This window comes from Rhinatrema bivittatum, chromosome 16 (genome assembly GCF_901001135.1).
Source record: "Rhinatrema bivittatum chromosome 16, aRhiBiv1.1, whole genome shotgun sequence".
Lineage (NCBI taxonomy): Eukaryota > Metazoa > Chordata > Amphibia > Gymnophiona > Rhinatrematidae > Rhinatrema > Rhinatrema bivittatum.
Window position 1 is genome coordinate 68331337 of NC_042630.1, and position 17011 is coordinate 68348347.

Below are 17011 nucleotides of genomic sequence, written 5' to 3' on the forward strand. Positions count from 1 at the left end.
TAGATCTGATTATAGACCAGCAATCCTCTTGCCCTGGTAGATCCTCTCCCTCGCACAATTCTAAGACCAACCTTATCCACACTTATGGGTTGATTGACCCCTGGAGAACCTTATACCCAACAGATACGGATTATACTTTTTTTTTTCCACATCAGTCATACTTGCATAAAGACAATTTTTTGATTTCCCATAGCATAGAATCCACTTATGCAGCAAATCCCTATCCTATCCTGATATCAGATCATGCTATAATTTCCATTTGTATTCATTGGGATCTGCCTCCTTCTAGTACTTCTAGCTGGAAATTTAATGTGACTGTTAGTAGACACAGATTTTATGCAGCATATGTCCATTGTATTTGGAGAATTCTTTCTCCTTAACAATACTAACAATGTCTAGCAATAAATATTGTGGGAAGTCTTAAGTCAACAGTTTGGGGAGAAATTATTAGCTACTCCAGTAAAAAATGCAAGAGGCTCAGGGAGGAAGAAACTGCCTTGGAATACCAAATTCTGCAGCTTGAACAGGATCATATTCGAACCAATGACAGTCTTTTTTGGTTGTGTGTATAAAAAATCTTGCACAAGGCCATAAGCAGTATGTGTGAATCAATACATTTTTAGAAAAATACTTCAACGATATTTAAGGTAATACAAATTCTTTTACTGATCCAATAAGCATATTTAATTGTTTTTTGAATAACAAAAGATAATTATCTTTATTTATTTTAGCATATTTTTCTGGAATTGAACCTACCATGATAAGTCCGTTTTATATTTTCATTCAACATTAGGTAATATGCTTTACTCCATCCCTATGATGATGACACTGTCATGGTCATGTTTTTTGTTGTCACTGAAATAATCTCTTACTTATGTTATCTTTTTATAGATATAGCATCTCTAGTATGGTTATGGATGCTCTTCCCAATAGTTTGCTCTAAACATTGGGATTAGCCCATAGTCTGTCTTTTTTTCAGTGAATCATTGCCATACACACCCTGAGGGAGCCCAGATGAGGTGAAACAAAGAGGATTCTTGTTTGTTGGGATGCATTTGACTAGAAATACATTCAAGGACCCACAAACGTTTTCCTTTCCAAGATCCAATTGGATGAATATAAATCTAACATTAAAAAAGTGAAAATAAGTAAATTCCAGAGGGATCAGACAGATTATACTAAGGGATATGTCTACTCTTGGTTAAATAAAGATAGAAAGAAGATAAAGAATTTTTCATCCTCCTCTGACGAGATTCAGATAAAGGTACTTCTAAAAAGACAAATGTTTCTTTTGCCCCAGTCACATTTTCCTATCTGTTTAGAAGTGACTACTCCAAGGCCAGTGAGTGTTTGAAGACGATAGAAACTCCTTCTCTACTGCCCATGAGTCGAGATGAATGGTGAAATTGGGAGCCAGGTGGGCAGAACTGAATGAGTGAAAGTGTCACTTTCTCCTATCCAGGTGTCAGTGATACATAGGAAGTGGAGTTAGTATTCTTTAATTGGGTTCTGAATGAGGTAAGATTTGCTGTTTGCAGAGTGAATATTAAGAGGGCCTAGTTCAAGGACAGCCAACTCGAGTTGGTCACCCCGGCCTAGTTGAAGGGATGGAGGAGTAATTTGAGTTGGCAGAGATCTTGGGTTGCAGGGGGATAGGGAGAAGATACTGTGTATGGGTTGGCTTTGATAGTAATGGATCTCATCTACCCCAAATTACCTATATAGCTAGAATGGTTTTGTTGAATCACATAATGGTATTGTACTATGATTTTTCACTTCTGTCAGGGTCTAAGGAAGGCTCCAAGTTGGCAGGTAGAGTTTTTCTTTTTTTCTACTCCCCCTTGGGGAGGGGGTGTTCCTTTATGGAATGACTATATTATTCTTAATGACTGTAAAGAATTCCTTTTGTTCACCGTTAATTTAATTGTGATAATTTGACATATGCCCTTGGAAGAATATTTAAGAGAAGCAGACGGTGGGGAGGGGACCGTGAGAAAATAAGCCCTGGATTTATTCCCTTCCTCTCTCTCTGTTCACTTCAAGAGAGAGAGCAGCACACATAGCTCTAACACTGCTCATTGAAGTCCGACTGCTGAGCCTTAAAGGTTTACATACAAAACCAGAGCCCTGCCTCTATGTGGAAGAAGCCCCCAGTACACAGCTCCCACTCCTTTGGGCAACTTGGTTTCTAACTGTTTCAATTCCAGCTAGGCAAAGACCCTTGTCCTAAGACAGCAGAAACATGAGAAAAGCAGCCCTGGATTTACCAGATTTGAAATGCAATCAATGCGCTTTACTTTCCTCCCTCAACATGAATGCACCCAGAAAAGCCTCCTTTCTGTGTAGCTAGAAGTACACTCACTGTGGATCAACATGTAGATTTAGGGATGGGCGTATTGAGGGATGACAATATTCAGACAGTTCATTTATGCAAGTAAATGGCTTTTGTCTCCTCACGGATAATCACCTTATGACGTGTGAAGGTGTCAAACTCAGCAATGCTGTATCCAAGGGAGCCATCCCCATAAATGATCCAAACCTACAGAAAAAAAAAAGACAGTACATATAATTTGTCCAGTTCTAACAATAATTTGAATTTATGCAGTATCTTTCATTCAAATTGGATCACAAGGTGACTTACTATGTAGTACTTCAGAATGAAATGCACAGCCACCTCTCTGGTTGAGGGCTGGCTACCAATTCTTAGTGAGTGGTCTGTATGACAGCTCTCAAAGGGGAATAAAATGATGCTGCTACCCAATTATAGGTTGATAAACTGTAGTACCAGGAGAAAGCGACTTGCTCAGAACTGCAGAGTTCACAGCAAAAGCTCCTGAGTCCCTGGAAATCACAACTCCTCACTATGCCACTGCTGTTCATCACCACATGGTACATGCTACACATATGACAAGTGTCTCAACTAAACAAGCAACTTGCAAGTCCCAGCACTAGAAAACAATTTCTTTCTTTTTTTTTTTTTTAATAACAATTTTTATTCAGGTAGATCAAGACAGACAATACTTTTGCAGGGTGCAGCCGAACAGTAATCAAGTAATACACAACAATATATAAAGGTCACAACCCATAAGACCAGAAGTCACCTGAATGACAAACTTTTATAATTTCTCCCAGCACCCCTCCCCACCCCCCAAAACAGTAAACTCCAGGAAATCAATCCGAGATATCCTCAGTTGTAGAATGAAAGTCCAATGCCAAATATAAACAGGACCAATGGGTTCCGTGGCAAGTCTTTTGATATTCCTATGAAGATCCAAGTGAAATGGAGGATTTCCACTGCCAGTAAGGACGCCAAGCTGCTTCGAAGCGGCCCATCTTATCCAACCTGAGCACAGTCACTTTTTCCATAAAGTATATCCAGTGGAGTCGACATAATAAACAATCAAATGAGGGGGACAACGCTGATCTCCAGTCCCACGCTATTGCGCCCCGTACTGCTTGCAGCACAGCTCGCAGAAATACATGATGAGGCTTAGGAATCGCAGTAAGAGATAAGTTCAAAAGTGCTGTGTGAGGTGAGAGTGCAGTGGGTGTGTCTAATAGCTGCTTGCGCCAATCTTCAACAGAACGCCATAGGGTGGTAAGGGCAGGACAGGACCACCACATATGTAGGTAGTCCCCCCGCTGACTGCAATTACGCCAGCAGAGATCACTGTGAGTGGGGAACATTTTATGTAATTTTACAGGTGTGTAATGCCAGCGAAAAAGTATTTTATAACTGAGTTCCAGAGCCCAAGCTGACATGGAACTACGACTGGTAGCATGAAAGCAGATATCCCACTCTGCTGGTGAGAGTAGCCCTGCCAGGTCCGCATCCCATGCTTTTATAAATTTAGACTCGGGATCCCTATCTGTGGTTAGCATAGCATACAATTTGGAAACCACCCGTTTAGCCAAATGGGCTGAATTGCAAAACCCTTCAAATAGTGACTTCCCCTTAATCACATCATCCTTCACCTCAGATTTGATAAGAAAGTGGCAAAGTTGAAGATAGGCAAAATGATCCTGTATGGGTAAAGAGTACAAGTGTTGAAGGTCTGTAAAGTCAGCCATGGTATTCCCCTTCCAAACTTGGTCAAAAGTAATTAACCCTTTCTTCGCCCAAGCGCCAAATGCTTTACTCTCCCCCCCAGCCGGGAAACTATTACATCGCCGGATAGATGTGGAGAATGCATATCGCTTCCTGCCCAGAACTTGCGATCTCCACCTCCACCACAGTGACATAGTACACTCAGTACAGGGGGAAATCACCGCTATCCGATTAGGGGGGTTTTCAAAATCCCCAAACCGCTCACCCTGTTCTATAGAAACCCACTGCTTGCTCTGAATTGTATCATGAAAGTCAACCACTGCTTTCAACTGGGCGGCCACAAAATACTTCTGAAGATTTGGAACCCCCAGCCCGCCAGTCAACAGGCAAATAAAGAACAGACCGGGCTACCCAGGGTGGTTGCCGCTTCCAAATAAAAGAGAAAACTTTACGTTGCAATACTTTAAGATAACGTAAAGGGACTGCACAAGGCAAGGCTTGAGAAAGATACCCAATTTTGGGCAGTAAAGTCATTTTTATGGCCGCTATTCGTCCCAACCAAGAAATAGTAAGATGATCCCATTTATCCAGGTCTTCCTCCAACCGCTTAAGCAGAGAGGGGTAATTCAGCTGAAATAAATCACCATAGTCAGAACTAATCGAAATCCCCAGATACTTTAACCGCACGTTTAGCCTAGTGAAATGGAAAAAGCCCCTTAAGTGTACGCAGAAAGGCTTCAGGGAGGAATATTGGTAATATTTCTGATTTGATTCAGCCGCCAAAAAACAGCAGAGCGCATCAAAAGGGATTTTATACGGCGGCTAAATCGGTTATGACAAGTTGTATGCGATCGAGTTGTATGCGATCGAGTTGTTACGTTCTGAACAATTAGAGTAGAGATATTGTTTTGGAGCTTCAGTGTAATCTTTTTTCTTATTTGATCCAATTCAATGAGTGATGGATTTACACAACATAAAGCCTGAATTTAGTCGGTATGCTGTTTATTGACCACGACACATTAAGTGCAAACATCCTGCTCTGTGCCTAGTGGTTTGGATATTGTCCACCCGATGTAGACATTTGACATTTTTGCTAACCCGTTTCAGACATTCACACTATAAGTTCCTTAGTCGAAATTCACTTGTCGTTAATCTTTCCCTATTGATGTTATCAAATAATCCTTTCCTTACAATTGTCAGGGGTTCACCTTGACATTACATTTAGTTATTGTGTATCCTGGTGCATACGTTTTTAGCTACTATGTATCTTTTTGGTTTTATTACTGTATTGCACTGATTCAAACATAAATATATAATTTTTTGTTCATATTTGTTTGAAGGAACAATTGCATTAGGTGGCTTTTGTACCCAATGCCTTACTGCATAATCATATGCTGTAACACACAGATGTGTGTACTACCAGGTAAACTAGTGTTTTGCAGTAATGTTCTTTTATCACTACTTACCCCACACCGGATATTTTTTGAGCATTTCTCTGAGCATGGATAACTTATTGGCAATAAACAGATATCTTTTGATTTTATTTATATTGGGTATTGAGTAGTTTACACTTTTAATTATATTTTTATATTTATTATTTTTTTATTTTTATTTTATTCCATGTTTATTTTTATCCCATGGTTCACTATTTCCTTCTTTGCAAATCTTGCAGTGAGTTTCCTGTTTCCTCAATTTTTTCTTTGACTTATTATATGCACTATTGTCTTATTTAGAATAAGAACAAAAAGATCATTTAAAAAATGGATATGTTATCACGATTACATCAACTTTGCAGGCATGCGATAAGCCCTGCTAACGTCTAGTAAGCTTTTTTAACCTTTTAAATCTATTTTTTATCTTTCTGTTTGGTTGGATTGCACTTCCACCCCCCCCTTTTTTAAAAAGTTTTATTATGTAATTTAAAATTAATATACTAACACCAAGCTATCCTCTCTGTTTTCTCACTATATATTGTAATAAAATTCTGTTGCAGTCTATGACACTTTATACATGTATTCTGTGATCGGTTCTTTTTCTGCCCTCCTATATACCATTGTGTCTTCTTGTACACCATTATGTTTGTCGTCTTACACACATGACATGATTCATATTTTTAAGATTGTACACGTTTTTATGTTTTTTGTTGATTTGTGCTAATTTTACGAGTCCTTGTATGTGCTTTTAATTGTTCATATATTTGTTTCTAGTTGCCCCTGAGGCAGCTCTCGACCAAAGAGTGAAACTCGGCCAGAGTCGGGCAAATTTCAATAAAGGGAATTTTATATACACCGATCTCCATTTTCTTCACTGCTATACAGCTAACTGGATCGGCTTCCGATTTGTTTTCTGGGTCCAATAAAATATCATCTGCATATAGTGCAATCTTATGTTGCTCCCCCCCCCGATACAGACTCCCCTAACTGCCTCATTCTGTCAGATATGTTCTGCAAGAGGCTCCATGCATATAGCAAATAACGGGGATAAGGGGCATCCCTGACGCGTGCCCCTTTGAATGGAAAAATACAGGAAATAATCCCCATTCACCTTAATACATGCTGAGGGATATGTATAGAGAGCACGCACCCAGTTGAGAAAGTGAGTATCAATACCCATTTTGGACATTACTTTAAAGAGGAATGGCCAATATACGCGATCGAACGCCTTCTCAGCATCCACTCCAAAAAGGTCGGAAGGACGTTTCATCCATTTAGTGATATAAATGAGATTACCTATTTTCGGACATTATCGCCAGTCATACGTCCCGGAATAAATCCCCCCTGATCCGCATGAATCAGCAAATGAATAATTAAATTTAGCCGTTTCGCCAAGACCCGAGCTAGTAATTTGAGATCCACATTCAAAAGAGAGATTGGCCTATAAGAACCACAGAAGGAAGGGTCCTTTCCCGGCTTAGGGATAATAGTAATTCCTACTGTATTAGAGAAGGAAAGCAACCTCCCCCCATTACGGAGATAATTGAACATTGCGGTCAGTGGGGTTACCAATGAATCCTTAATTTTGTTTTATAAAAAAGAGGGGTAAACCCATCCAAACCAGGTGCTTTCCCAGGCTACAATTCTGAAATGGCCTCCAGGACCTCCGCCGTAGTTATAAGATCCCCCAAACACATTGCCACGTTGTTGTCTAACCATGGCAGTTGTATAGTAGCAAGATACTGGTCGATATCCTGCTCCTCGATAGAACCATCGGCAATGTACAATTCAGTATATTAAAACAGGCTCTTATAGACTCCTCGTCCTGCAGGGGGTGGTCCGTAGTATCACGGATTTGCAATATGCGAGACTTCATAGATCGAGCCTTCAGGGTATGAGCTAACAACTTACTTGCCTTATTCCCAAATTCATAATAAGTTTGCTTAACAGTATCTAAATGAGAAGCAACAGTCTCCATTTCCAAGGATTGTATTTTATAGTGAAAATCCTTCATCTGACACAAGAGATTGGAGGAAGGCATCTGTTTATGTTCCTATTCTAGGACAGCTAGTTGTGAGTTGAGCTCATATCTCGCCTGAGACTTGAGCTTCCTCTGAAAAGAAGCTATGGAAATAAACTTCCCCCGTAAAACCGCCTTGAGGCAATCCCAAACCATCACAGGAAGCATTTAGTTGTAAATATTCCGTAGTAGTGTCACGTATATTACCCACAGTTTCATCATTTTTAATAATATTATCATTGAGTCTCCAAAACTTACACCCACCTGGGCTCTTAGACATTCTCAAGGCCCACCACACCGGGCCATGATCAGACTATGAGATGTGTCCAATTCTGGCAGCCACCGTATCTAGAACAAGCGAGCGACCTATAAGGAAAAAATTGATTCTAGTATATGTATCATGGGGCGCGCAGAGTAACAAGTATAATCACGCTCCGCCATATATTTTTCCCGCCAAATATAAACAAGGCACCAACTCTCCATAAATTGATATAAGGACCTCTGAGCCGTCAAGGGATAGTAGCTCTTTCCAGTGGAACAATCAATCAGGGGATTACAAACACAATTAAAATCACTCCCTAGAATAATCTTCCCACTGTCCATGGTAAGCAAAAGTCTATCGATATCACTGAATAGCTCTACTTGAGAACCACTGGGGCAGTAAACGTTAACCAAAATCACAGGAGAGCCATTCAGACATGCATGAACAGTTAAGAACCGACCAAGTTCATCTCAGAATATAGAGAGAACTTGGCATTGTATATCCGTGGATATATAAATACCCACCCCATAATACTTATGCCATGGTTTATTAGCAGCTAGAATGATAGTTTCAAACCGTTGAGATTGTAATAAATGCTCATCGCGCTTGTGCAAGTGGGTCTCCTGTACAAATACTACAGAGGCTTGCATATGGGTTAGATCTTTAAACATGATGGATCTTTAAACATGATAGACCTTTAACATTGAGAGAGACAAATTTAAGGTCAGCCATGATAAAACAGTTGCAAAAACCTGTCAGATAATGAAATCCCCCTCAGAACCCAGGATTGGTCACAACATAACACCATAAAACAAAAAAGCACTAGACAGCAGAATATATTTCCAGAGTTCTCTGTATCCCACTCCCCATTTAGAACTACGCACGCCACCTTCAAGTGACGCATAGGTGAGGAAGCAATCTTCCCCTCCCACCCCAGCCAAACTGTGCTAATCCTGTACAAAAACACTCAATGTCGAAAGTGCTCAGTCACTATACAAAATACAAAACGTTTCGGAAAATAAGAGAAAAACTAGAGCATAACAGCCAAGGTACAACCAGATTGGTAAAAATGCTCCATAAACCGCCATCTTTCCACGCTGAAATAGGCAGAGTGATGTCTCCTGTCTTCCAAAGTAAGATGTCCAATAAAAGTAACAAAAGCTAAAATCAAAATATGCCAACTCTCAGCATAAAAAAGTTTAGGAGACAATAAAATTAAATAAAAATAAAAATAACTCCCCATGCCCCCAAAAAAGAGGCAAATAGCAGTCATAATGAGGCAAAAGGGGGTCAGCGGATAAGAATAGGCATACCCTAACCCAGTAGCAAGGGGATAGTGCTAGACCCACAAAGAAAAGAAAAGGTTTGTAGTATATCCAAAAAAGACCGAGGTCAGTCTAAGCAGAACGTCAAGATGTTCACACATTGAGGAGCTTCAAAAGCCCAAGAAAAGCTCAAACTACCACTATCTCCATTATGCAGAAAGAAAATAAATGCCATCCTGGCAGCTGGTCTGCCGAGTGTGGTGATCCCCACAGGAGTGAACCTTTAATAACTGTACATTGGCTCATTATGTGGTCACAGTACCCTCTGGTAAGGCATCGTGTGACTGATGTTGGAGTCAAGAACCATTCTTTCCGACCCTTTGCCATTTAGGATTACCTCCAGTCACCCTAGATCGAGGGCCTTCAGTCGCCTTCGCTACTGTAAAACTAGGGGGCGCCAGAATAGGAGCAGCCTCCTCCTCCGTTATAACCCTCGAGGTGACCCACTAATAGTAAAAGATAAACCACACGGGAAGAGCCAATGATACCACATTTTCCTGGCATAAAAAGGTGGTTACAGCACGGAAGTCCAGTTCGGTGTGCTTCGGCAGTCAAAAAAGCAAACAGAATGTTGGGAATTATTAGAAAGGGAATGGTGAATAAAACGGAAAATGTCATAATGCCTCTGTATTGCTCCATGGTGAGACCGCACCTTGAATACTGTGTACAATTCTGGTCGCCGCACCTGAAAAAAGATATAATTGCGATGGAGAAGGTACAGAGAAGGGCAACCAAAATGATAAGGGGAATGGAACAGCTCCCCTATGAGGAAAGACTAAAGAGGTTAGGACTTTTCAGCTTGGAGAAGAGATGGCTGAGGGGGGATATGATAGAGGTGTTTAAAATCATGAGAGGTCTAGAACGGATAGATGTGAATCGGTTATTTATTAATTCGGATAATAGAAAGACTGGGGGCACTCCATGAAGTTAGCGTGTGGCACATTTAAAACTAATTGGAGAAAGTTCTTTTTCACTCAACGCACAATTAAACTCTGGAATTTGTTGCCAGAGGATGTGGTTAGTGCAGTTAGTACAGCTGTGTTTAAAAAAGAATTGGATAAGTTCTTGGAGGAGAAGTCCATTACCTGCTATTAATTGAGTTGACTTAGAAAATAGCCACTGCTATTACTAGCAACGATAGCATGGAATAGACTTAGTTTTTGGGCACTTGCCAGGTTCTTATGGCCTGGATTGGCCACTGTTGGAAACAGGATGCTGGGCTTGATGGACCCTTGGTCTGACCCAGTATGGCATGTTCTTATGTTCTTTTTTTTTTTAAATGTGATGGGGGAGAGGTCACTAAACAAGGCTATATCATGGCCCTCCCAGGAGATGTTCCCCCATAGACCTTGCCTGTTGCATGATCTGTTCTTTTAGACTAAAATTATGAACAAGGGCAATAATGTCCCGAGAGACATTCTTCATGGATCGTCCAAGGGACCGATGAGCATGATCCAAAACTATGTCCACATCTCGTAGGGCCTCATCATTAACCCGTGTATTGAGAATAGCACAACATATTTTCTGAATCACCAGGCCAGCATCTTCAAAATCCTCCGTTCCCGGCACTCCTCGGATGCGAATGTTCGATCTTCTCGACCGGTTTTCCAGGTCTTCTAACTTCAGGGCCCTCTCTGTATTCATATGCTGCAAGTTGGAAATTTCTGTGCACAACAGGGAGATCTCAGAGCTTTGGTCCTCCATCCCCGATTCCACTTCATCAATTCTCCGCCCAAACTTGGTCAAATCTGTGCGAATGTCCTGCAGGGCTCCGTTCACATCTGCTTTCAGAGCCTTAATATCTCCCTGGATTTCATGAAACCAACGACAAAAATCCTCTTTAGTTAACTCCATTGCTTTTGTGGCCAAATCAACATCGTTGGCTCCTGTACCCGGGTCTTCGGCTATTTTGGGATCACCAAGGTTGGGCATGTCGCTTAAGGCCGCAAACCGAGATCCACTCACATCGTAAGAAAAATTCTTCAGGTTGACTGTTTTTTTCTTGCTCGTCATTCCCCAAAAGTTCCACTAACTGCTCTTACTCAAAAATCAGGTCTCCAGCCAGTATTAGCACCGTTGGCCGAGGATTTAGGGAGAACAGCAAAGTTAAGCGTCCTCCTGCTTCTGGTGACGTCACTTCCTCTAGAAAACAATTTCTGGATGAATCAGGCAGAGGCAAAAATGAATAAACTTAAAATTTCATATTAATCACTGATTTTTCTCTTGCTCTTTAAAAGGAGGTGTTTACTAAAGTTTTTGACAGGTCCTCTTACTTACCATTATGATAAATCTAAGTAAACTGAGAACCAATTGCACTAATTTGCTTGTACATTTGTAATTATAGCTTCAATGTCCTCAATAACTCCTGTTCTGATCCTTTCCTTCTATCCATAGAAGTTTCTTATGTTTCGATTCTTGATCTGTTACTCTTCTCTATTCACATAGAAGGTAATGTTCAAAGGGGTTACGTGCGTAAATGTAACATTTATTTATTTATTTATTTAACAGCTTTTAATATACCGGCGTTCGTGGGGCACATCACGCCGGTTCACAATAAACTTGAGATAGGAGGAAATTACAAAAAACAGGGAGCAGGGGAGGGAGCAGGCAAGAGAAAAGGGAGTGGGGGGAGGATGGGATAGACAGAGAGAGGAAGAGGAGAGAGCAGCAAAGAAGGTAGATAGGAGTAACCATAACTGGGTAGAAGAAGTTATTTACAGCAGATTATAAAATACCAACTGCAGAGATTAACTTATTTACAGCAGATTATTGGATACAAAAACATTCTTTTTGATAGCATGCTAAGACGCAGGGGGGCAGGTGTCTAAGGGGGCTTTGTCGGTAATACCTATCTCTGCCAGGCGTGAGAGAAGGATTTGATGATTGACTGTGTCAAAGGCCGCCGAGATGTCCAGGATGGCAAGCAGGAACGATTTACCTTGGTCCATGCCAATGAGTATGGTGTCTGTGATCCCTAACAGGAGGTTCTTGGTGTTTCGACCTTTGCTGAATCCAAATTGTGAGGGGTGCAACTCACTGACTCCTTCGAGGACCACAATGGTCCTCGAAGAAGTCAGTGAGCTGCGTATTAACTACTTTCTCAAGGATTTTTGAAAGGAAAGGAAGGTTGGAGATGGGCCAGTAGTTTGCTGGGTCAGATGGGTTAAGGGTGGGTTTTTTAAGGAGGGGCTTCACAACGACAAGCTTGAGGGGGTCAGGGACTTTATCAAAAGTGAGAGAGCAATTAATTATATCAGCTAAGGGTTTAGCGATGGTAGTGGGAATGGAGAGGAGGGTTTTGGAGGGGATTGCGTCTGCAAAATGGGTGGCTGGTTTCATCTTTTTTAAGATGGTTTCTATCACACGGGAGGATGTAAGGTCAAGGGATCTCAAGCTAGTGCTATTATGGTTTGGGATGGGGGAAGTGGTGGTGGGGTTGGTGGGGAAGCGCAGGAGGATGCTGGCGATTTTATGTTGGAAGTATTTAGCAAGCTCCTCGAATCTTTCCTTGGAGAATTCTTTGTGGGTGGTGGGGTGGGGGGACTTTGTCAGGTTTGCTACATAAGAAAAGAGAGCATTGGAGTTGAATTGCAGATCGTGAATTTTAGATGCATAGAAATCCCGTTTGGCTTTGATGGTGGCTTGGCGGTAGTCGTGTAGTGATTGTTTGTATACTACTTGGCGGTAGTCGTTTAGTGATTGTTTGTATACTGCCTTGTGTCCTATCATAGCAATTTTCAAAAGCCATTTACTTGAGTAAAGTACACTTATATGAGTAAATTCTATGGACAATTCAATGGCATATATTGTAGCAATTTTCAAATGACCATGTACTCGAGTAAAACCCAGTTTTACGTGTGTAAGTGCTTTCTAAAATCAGGCCCATAGTATTTCTTTATTCAATGCATAATCAAGCTATGGAACTTGTTGCCAGAGGATATGGTCAAGATAACCAGCATAGCTGGCTTTAAAAAGAATTTGGATAAGTTCATGGAAGAAAAGTCCATAAATTGCTGTTAATCAAGTGACTTAGGGAGTCTCAGCACTTGCCATAAGGGGTGAGCAGCAAGAAACTGAAATCTCTACTTTTAGGGTTTGAAACAGGATACTGAATTTGATGGACCCAGCATTGTGCTTCATATATTCTTATGTTCACATGCACAGCCTAGGTGCCTTCATCTCCTTTCGGTTGCTCCTACCATTCCATTCCCTTTATCATTTTGGTTGCCTTTCTCTGTACCTTTTCTAATTCTGCAATATCTTTTTTGAGATGTGGTGACCAGATCTGCATACAATACTCATAGAAACATAGAAATGACGGCAGAAAAAGACCAATCGGCCCATCCAGTCTGTCCAGCAAGCTCCCACACTTATTTTCCCATACTTATCTGTTTCACCGACCACTAGGTTCAAGGCACATGTTGGTAACTGTTTGATTCAAATTTCCTGCCACCCCCTGCCATTGATGCAGAGAGTAATGTTGGAGTTGTATTAAAGGTGAGCATAAGGCTTAATGGTTAAGAGCAGTAACTACTGCATCAAGCAAGTTACTCTGATGCTTGTTTACCCAGACTGCACAGATCAATGCCTTGTTGGATGTTTGTCTGAATGCAAATCCTCTTTTCCACATTTCTCCCTGCCGTTGAAGCAAAGAGCAACATTGTATATGCATTCAAGGTGATGTATCAGGCTTAATTGGTTTAGGGTAGTAACTGTCTCAATAATCAAGCTACCTACACACTTGTTTACCCAGACTGGGAAATAATAGCATACGCACATGCGCGCACTAAGCAATTAAATAGAGACATTATACAATCAGAAGAGGAACTAAGAAACGCTAAGCATATTTTCTTCCAGACACCTACCACTGAGAACAGAACCATTTTCTACTTAATTTAGTTCAGTCCTTGTTGGTTGTTGTCTGAATGCAAATCCTCTTTTCCACATTTCCCCTTGCCGTTGAAGGCTTATTGAGTAAGGGTAGTAATCACCAGGTAGTAGCCTCCATTCCAGCAAGCCACCCCATGGCTCTTCTCTTCATTCCCATCCTCTAGCCTTTATGGATCCACAGTGTTTATCCCATGCCCCTTTGAAATCCTTCACAGTTTTAGTCTTCACCACTTCCTCCAGAAGGGCATTCCAGGCATCTACCACCCTCTTTGTGAAGAAATACTTCCTGACATTGGTTCTGAGTCTTCCTCCCTGGAGTTTAAAATCATGACCCCTAGTTCTACTGATTTTTTTCCAACGGAAAAGGTTTGTTGTTGCCCATGGATCATTTAAAACCTTTCAAGTATCTGAAAGTCTGTATCATATCACCCCTGCTCCTCCTCTCCTCCAGGGTATACATATTTAGGTTCTTCAATCTCTCCTCATAAGTCATTTTATGAAGACCATCCACCTTTTTGGTCGCCCTTCTCTGGACTGCCTCCATCCTGTCTCTGTCCCTTTGAAGATATAGCCTCCAGAACTGAACACAGTACTCCAGGTGAGGCCTCACCAAGGCCCTGTACAAGGGGATCATCATTTCCTTTCTCTTACTAGATATTCCTCTCTCTTACTAGATATTCCTCTCTCTATGCAGCCCAGCATTCTTCTGATGAGGCTGCATCATGAGATATTCTTTTTTGGCTCGATGGAGAAGATAAAGGAGAATTGGTAATTGGTAGAAAATAGATATAATGCTGTGTAATCCTTTCTTATTAGTATCTGTGCTTGTAGATGAATGTAGATAATTCTAATTAGGACAGGTCATGCTAACTGATCATGATCTAAGACATGTAATTGCTGACTCTGTATTCTAGAATGTATAGGAGTCTGATTGTATGTACTGGATTTTGGAAATACTCACTGAGAGTTTGCTGAAAGTGTAGTCTTCTCCAATGTAATATTTTTCCTATGTAATATTACATTTAAAATAAATTTGGAAGCATTGTAGTGCAACTGATTCATCTTTGTCTATTTAAAATTGTAGAAAGAATATCAGGGCATAGATATAAATCTCCACAGTGGCCAGGTCTAGGAAGAATATCAAGATGTCATCAAGATAGATTACACATATTGAGAGAAGAGATTTTGAACAATATCATTGACAAAGGCTTAGAATATATCAGGAGGGTATGATCGTAGTGACCATCCCTAGTATTAAAGGCTGTCTTCCAGTCATTGCAAATCTAGCTGGTAAAAATCTAAGCACCTGAAATCTATCAAAGAGTTCAGGGAATAATTGCAGGCAAGCACAATCCTTAACTGTATTCTTATTGAGGCCCCTGTAATCAATACAAGTTTTGTATAAAGAAGAATCCTGCAACAACAGGTGACTGAGGTTGAATGAAGTCTCATACCAGATTTTCCTAAATATATTGAAACATGGCCTCAGGTTAGTAGGCCTGACAAGGGGTATGTCCAGTAGGGGTGTGCATTCGTATTGACCGCATATGTAAAACGCTACTTATATATTTTTTTTAACTTAAAAAAGTGATGAGACATAAACGATCGGATTTCCCACATATCCATCATAGCTATGTTGGATATGTTGGAAATCGCGATTGTTGATCCAAAATAAAAATTTAAACCCCTCACCTTCCTTAATCCCCCCCCAAAGACTTACCACAACTCCCTGGTGATCCAGCGAGGAGTGAGGACGCCATTTCTGCAATCCTTTGCGAGGAGCACGTGACGTCAGCGCCACGTCGAGTGACGCGGCGTCACGTCGGAGTGACGCGGCGTCACGTCGGAGTGACGCGGCGTCACGTGATTCCCCGCGGGGTCGCGCCGGAACGCTCGTTCGGGCGCGACCCCGCGGGGAATCACGTGACACCGCGTCACTCGACGTGGCGCCGACGTCACGTGCTCCTCGCAAAGGATTGCAGAAATGGCGTCCTCACTCCTCGCTGGATCTCCAGGGAGTTGTGGTAAGTCTTGGGGGGAGGGGGGAATTAAGGAGGGTGAGGGGTTTAAATTTTTATTTGCACATATGGACATATACTCAACTCATTGAATTCTGTTTATGTCCATATTGACCGCAAATGGGACCCCCTTTGGACATATGGACATAAACGTTTGCTCTGCACATCCCTAATGTCCAGTCACATGGTGACATGGTTTCAGGAAATAATTTGATAGTGCCATTATATTCCCGATGCCTAGGGAGAGTCTCTGTTTGCTTTTTGCAAAAACGTCTGCAAAGCATGATAGTGAATTGGAAGGCCCAGGGGTATTTCCCTTACTGAGGTCACAAGGGTGAAGGCTATAGAACCTGGGTCCAGAACACATGAAAAGCAAGAAGGAGACCAAGAGACAATCTGTCCTGAATATCAGTCAAAGAGTGGGATATTTAATGGAAGCTATGGAAACCACAGAACTGTACAAGAAGGCAATTCAAGAAACAGATCAAAAAGATTTCAGAGTCCACATACCCACTAGTAAATTCTTGGTTCAGTAATGGAGGCCAGTGCAGCTTTAGGTTGGAGAGAAATTCTGTGCAAACAGACAAAATCCAAGATAATGAAATTGCTTGCTGCCCCAGAGTCAATGAGAGCAAGGGTCTCCACTGATCCCGATTTCCAATGCAAGGAGACTGAGACTGCAGGGTCACATGATTGAGGGAAACATCAATAAGGTCCAAAGGTCCTGTGATGCAGGTTATGAACATTAACCAGACCTGGGTTTACACAAACAATTTCTAACTGAATGTTCCAAACCAGTACAATAGAAATAAAACGGTAGTCGTTTTATTTATTTATTTATAACTTTTTTATACCGAAGTTCAATTAACAGAGTTAATTATCAATCCGGTTTACATTACAACCAAACACTGACAGTAACAAAAGTTGTCTTACATAGAACAAGGGAGGAGATAACTTGGGCGCAACTTAAACAAATTGGTAAATCAGGGAACTAAAACAAATTGGTAGGTCATGA

General features: G+C 41.2%; 1 protein-coding gene across 2 annotated transcripts in view; it reads right to left on the reverse strand.

The window, feature by feature from the left end:
• Nucleotides 1-17011, reverse strand: part of ILVBL (ilvB acetolactate synthase like) — a 233149-nt gene that overhangs the window by 35040 nt on the left and 181098 nt on the right. For both annotated transcript variants that reach the window (XM_029580271.1, XM_029580272.1), the window contains exon 14: nucleotides 2468-2539. In XM_029580271.1, coding sequence (XP_029436131.1) covers nucleotides 2468-2539 — 72 coding nt within the window. The remainder of the gene's footprint in view (nucleotides 1-2467; nucleotides 2540-17011) is intronic.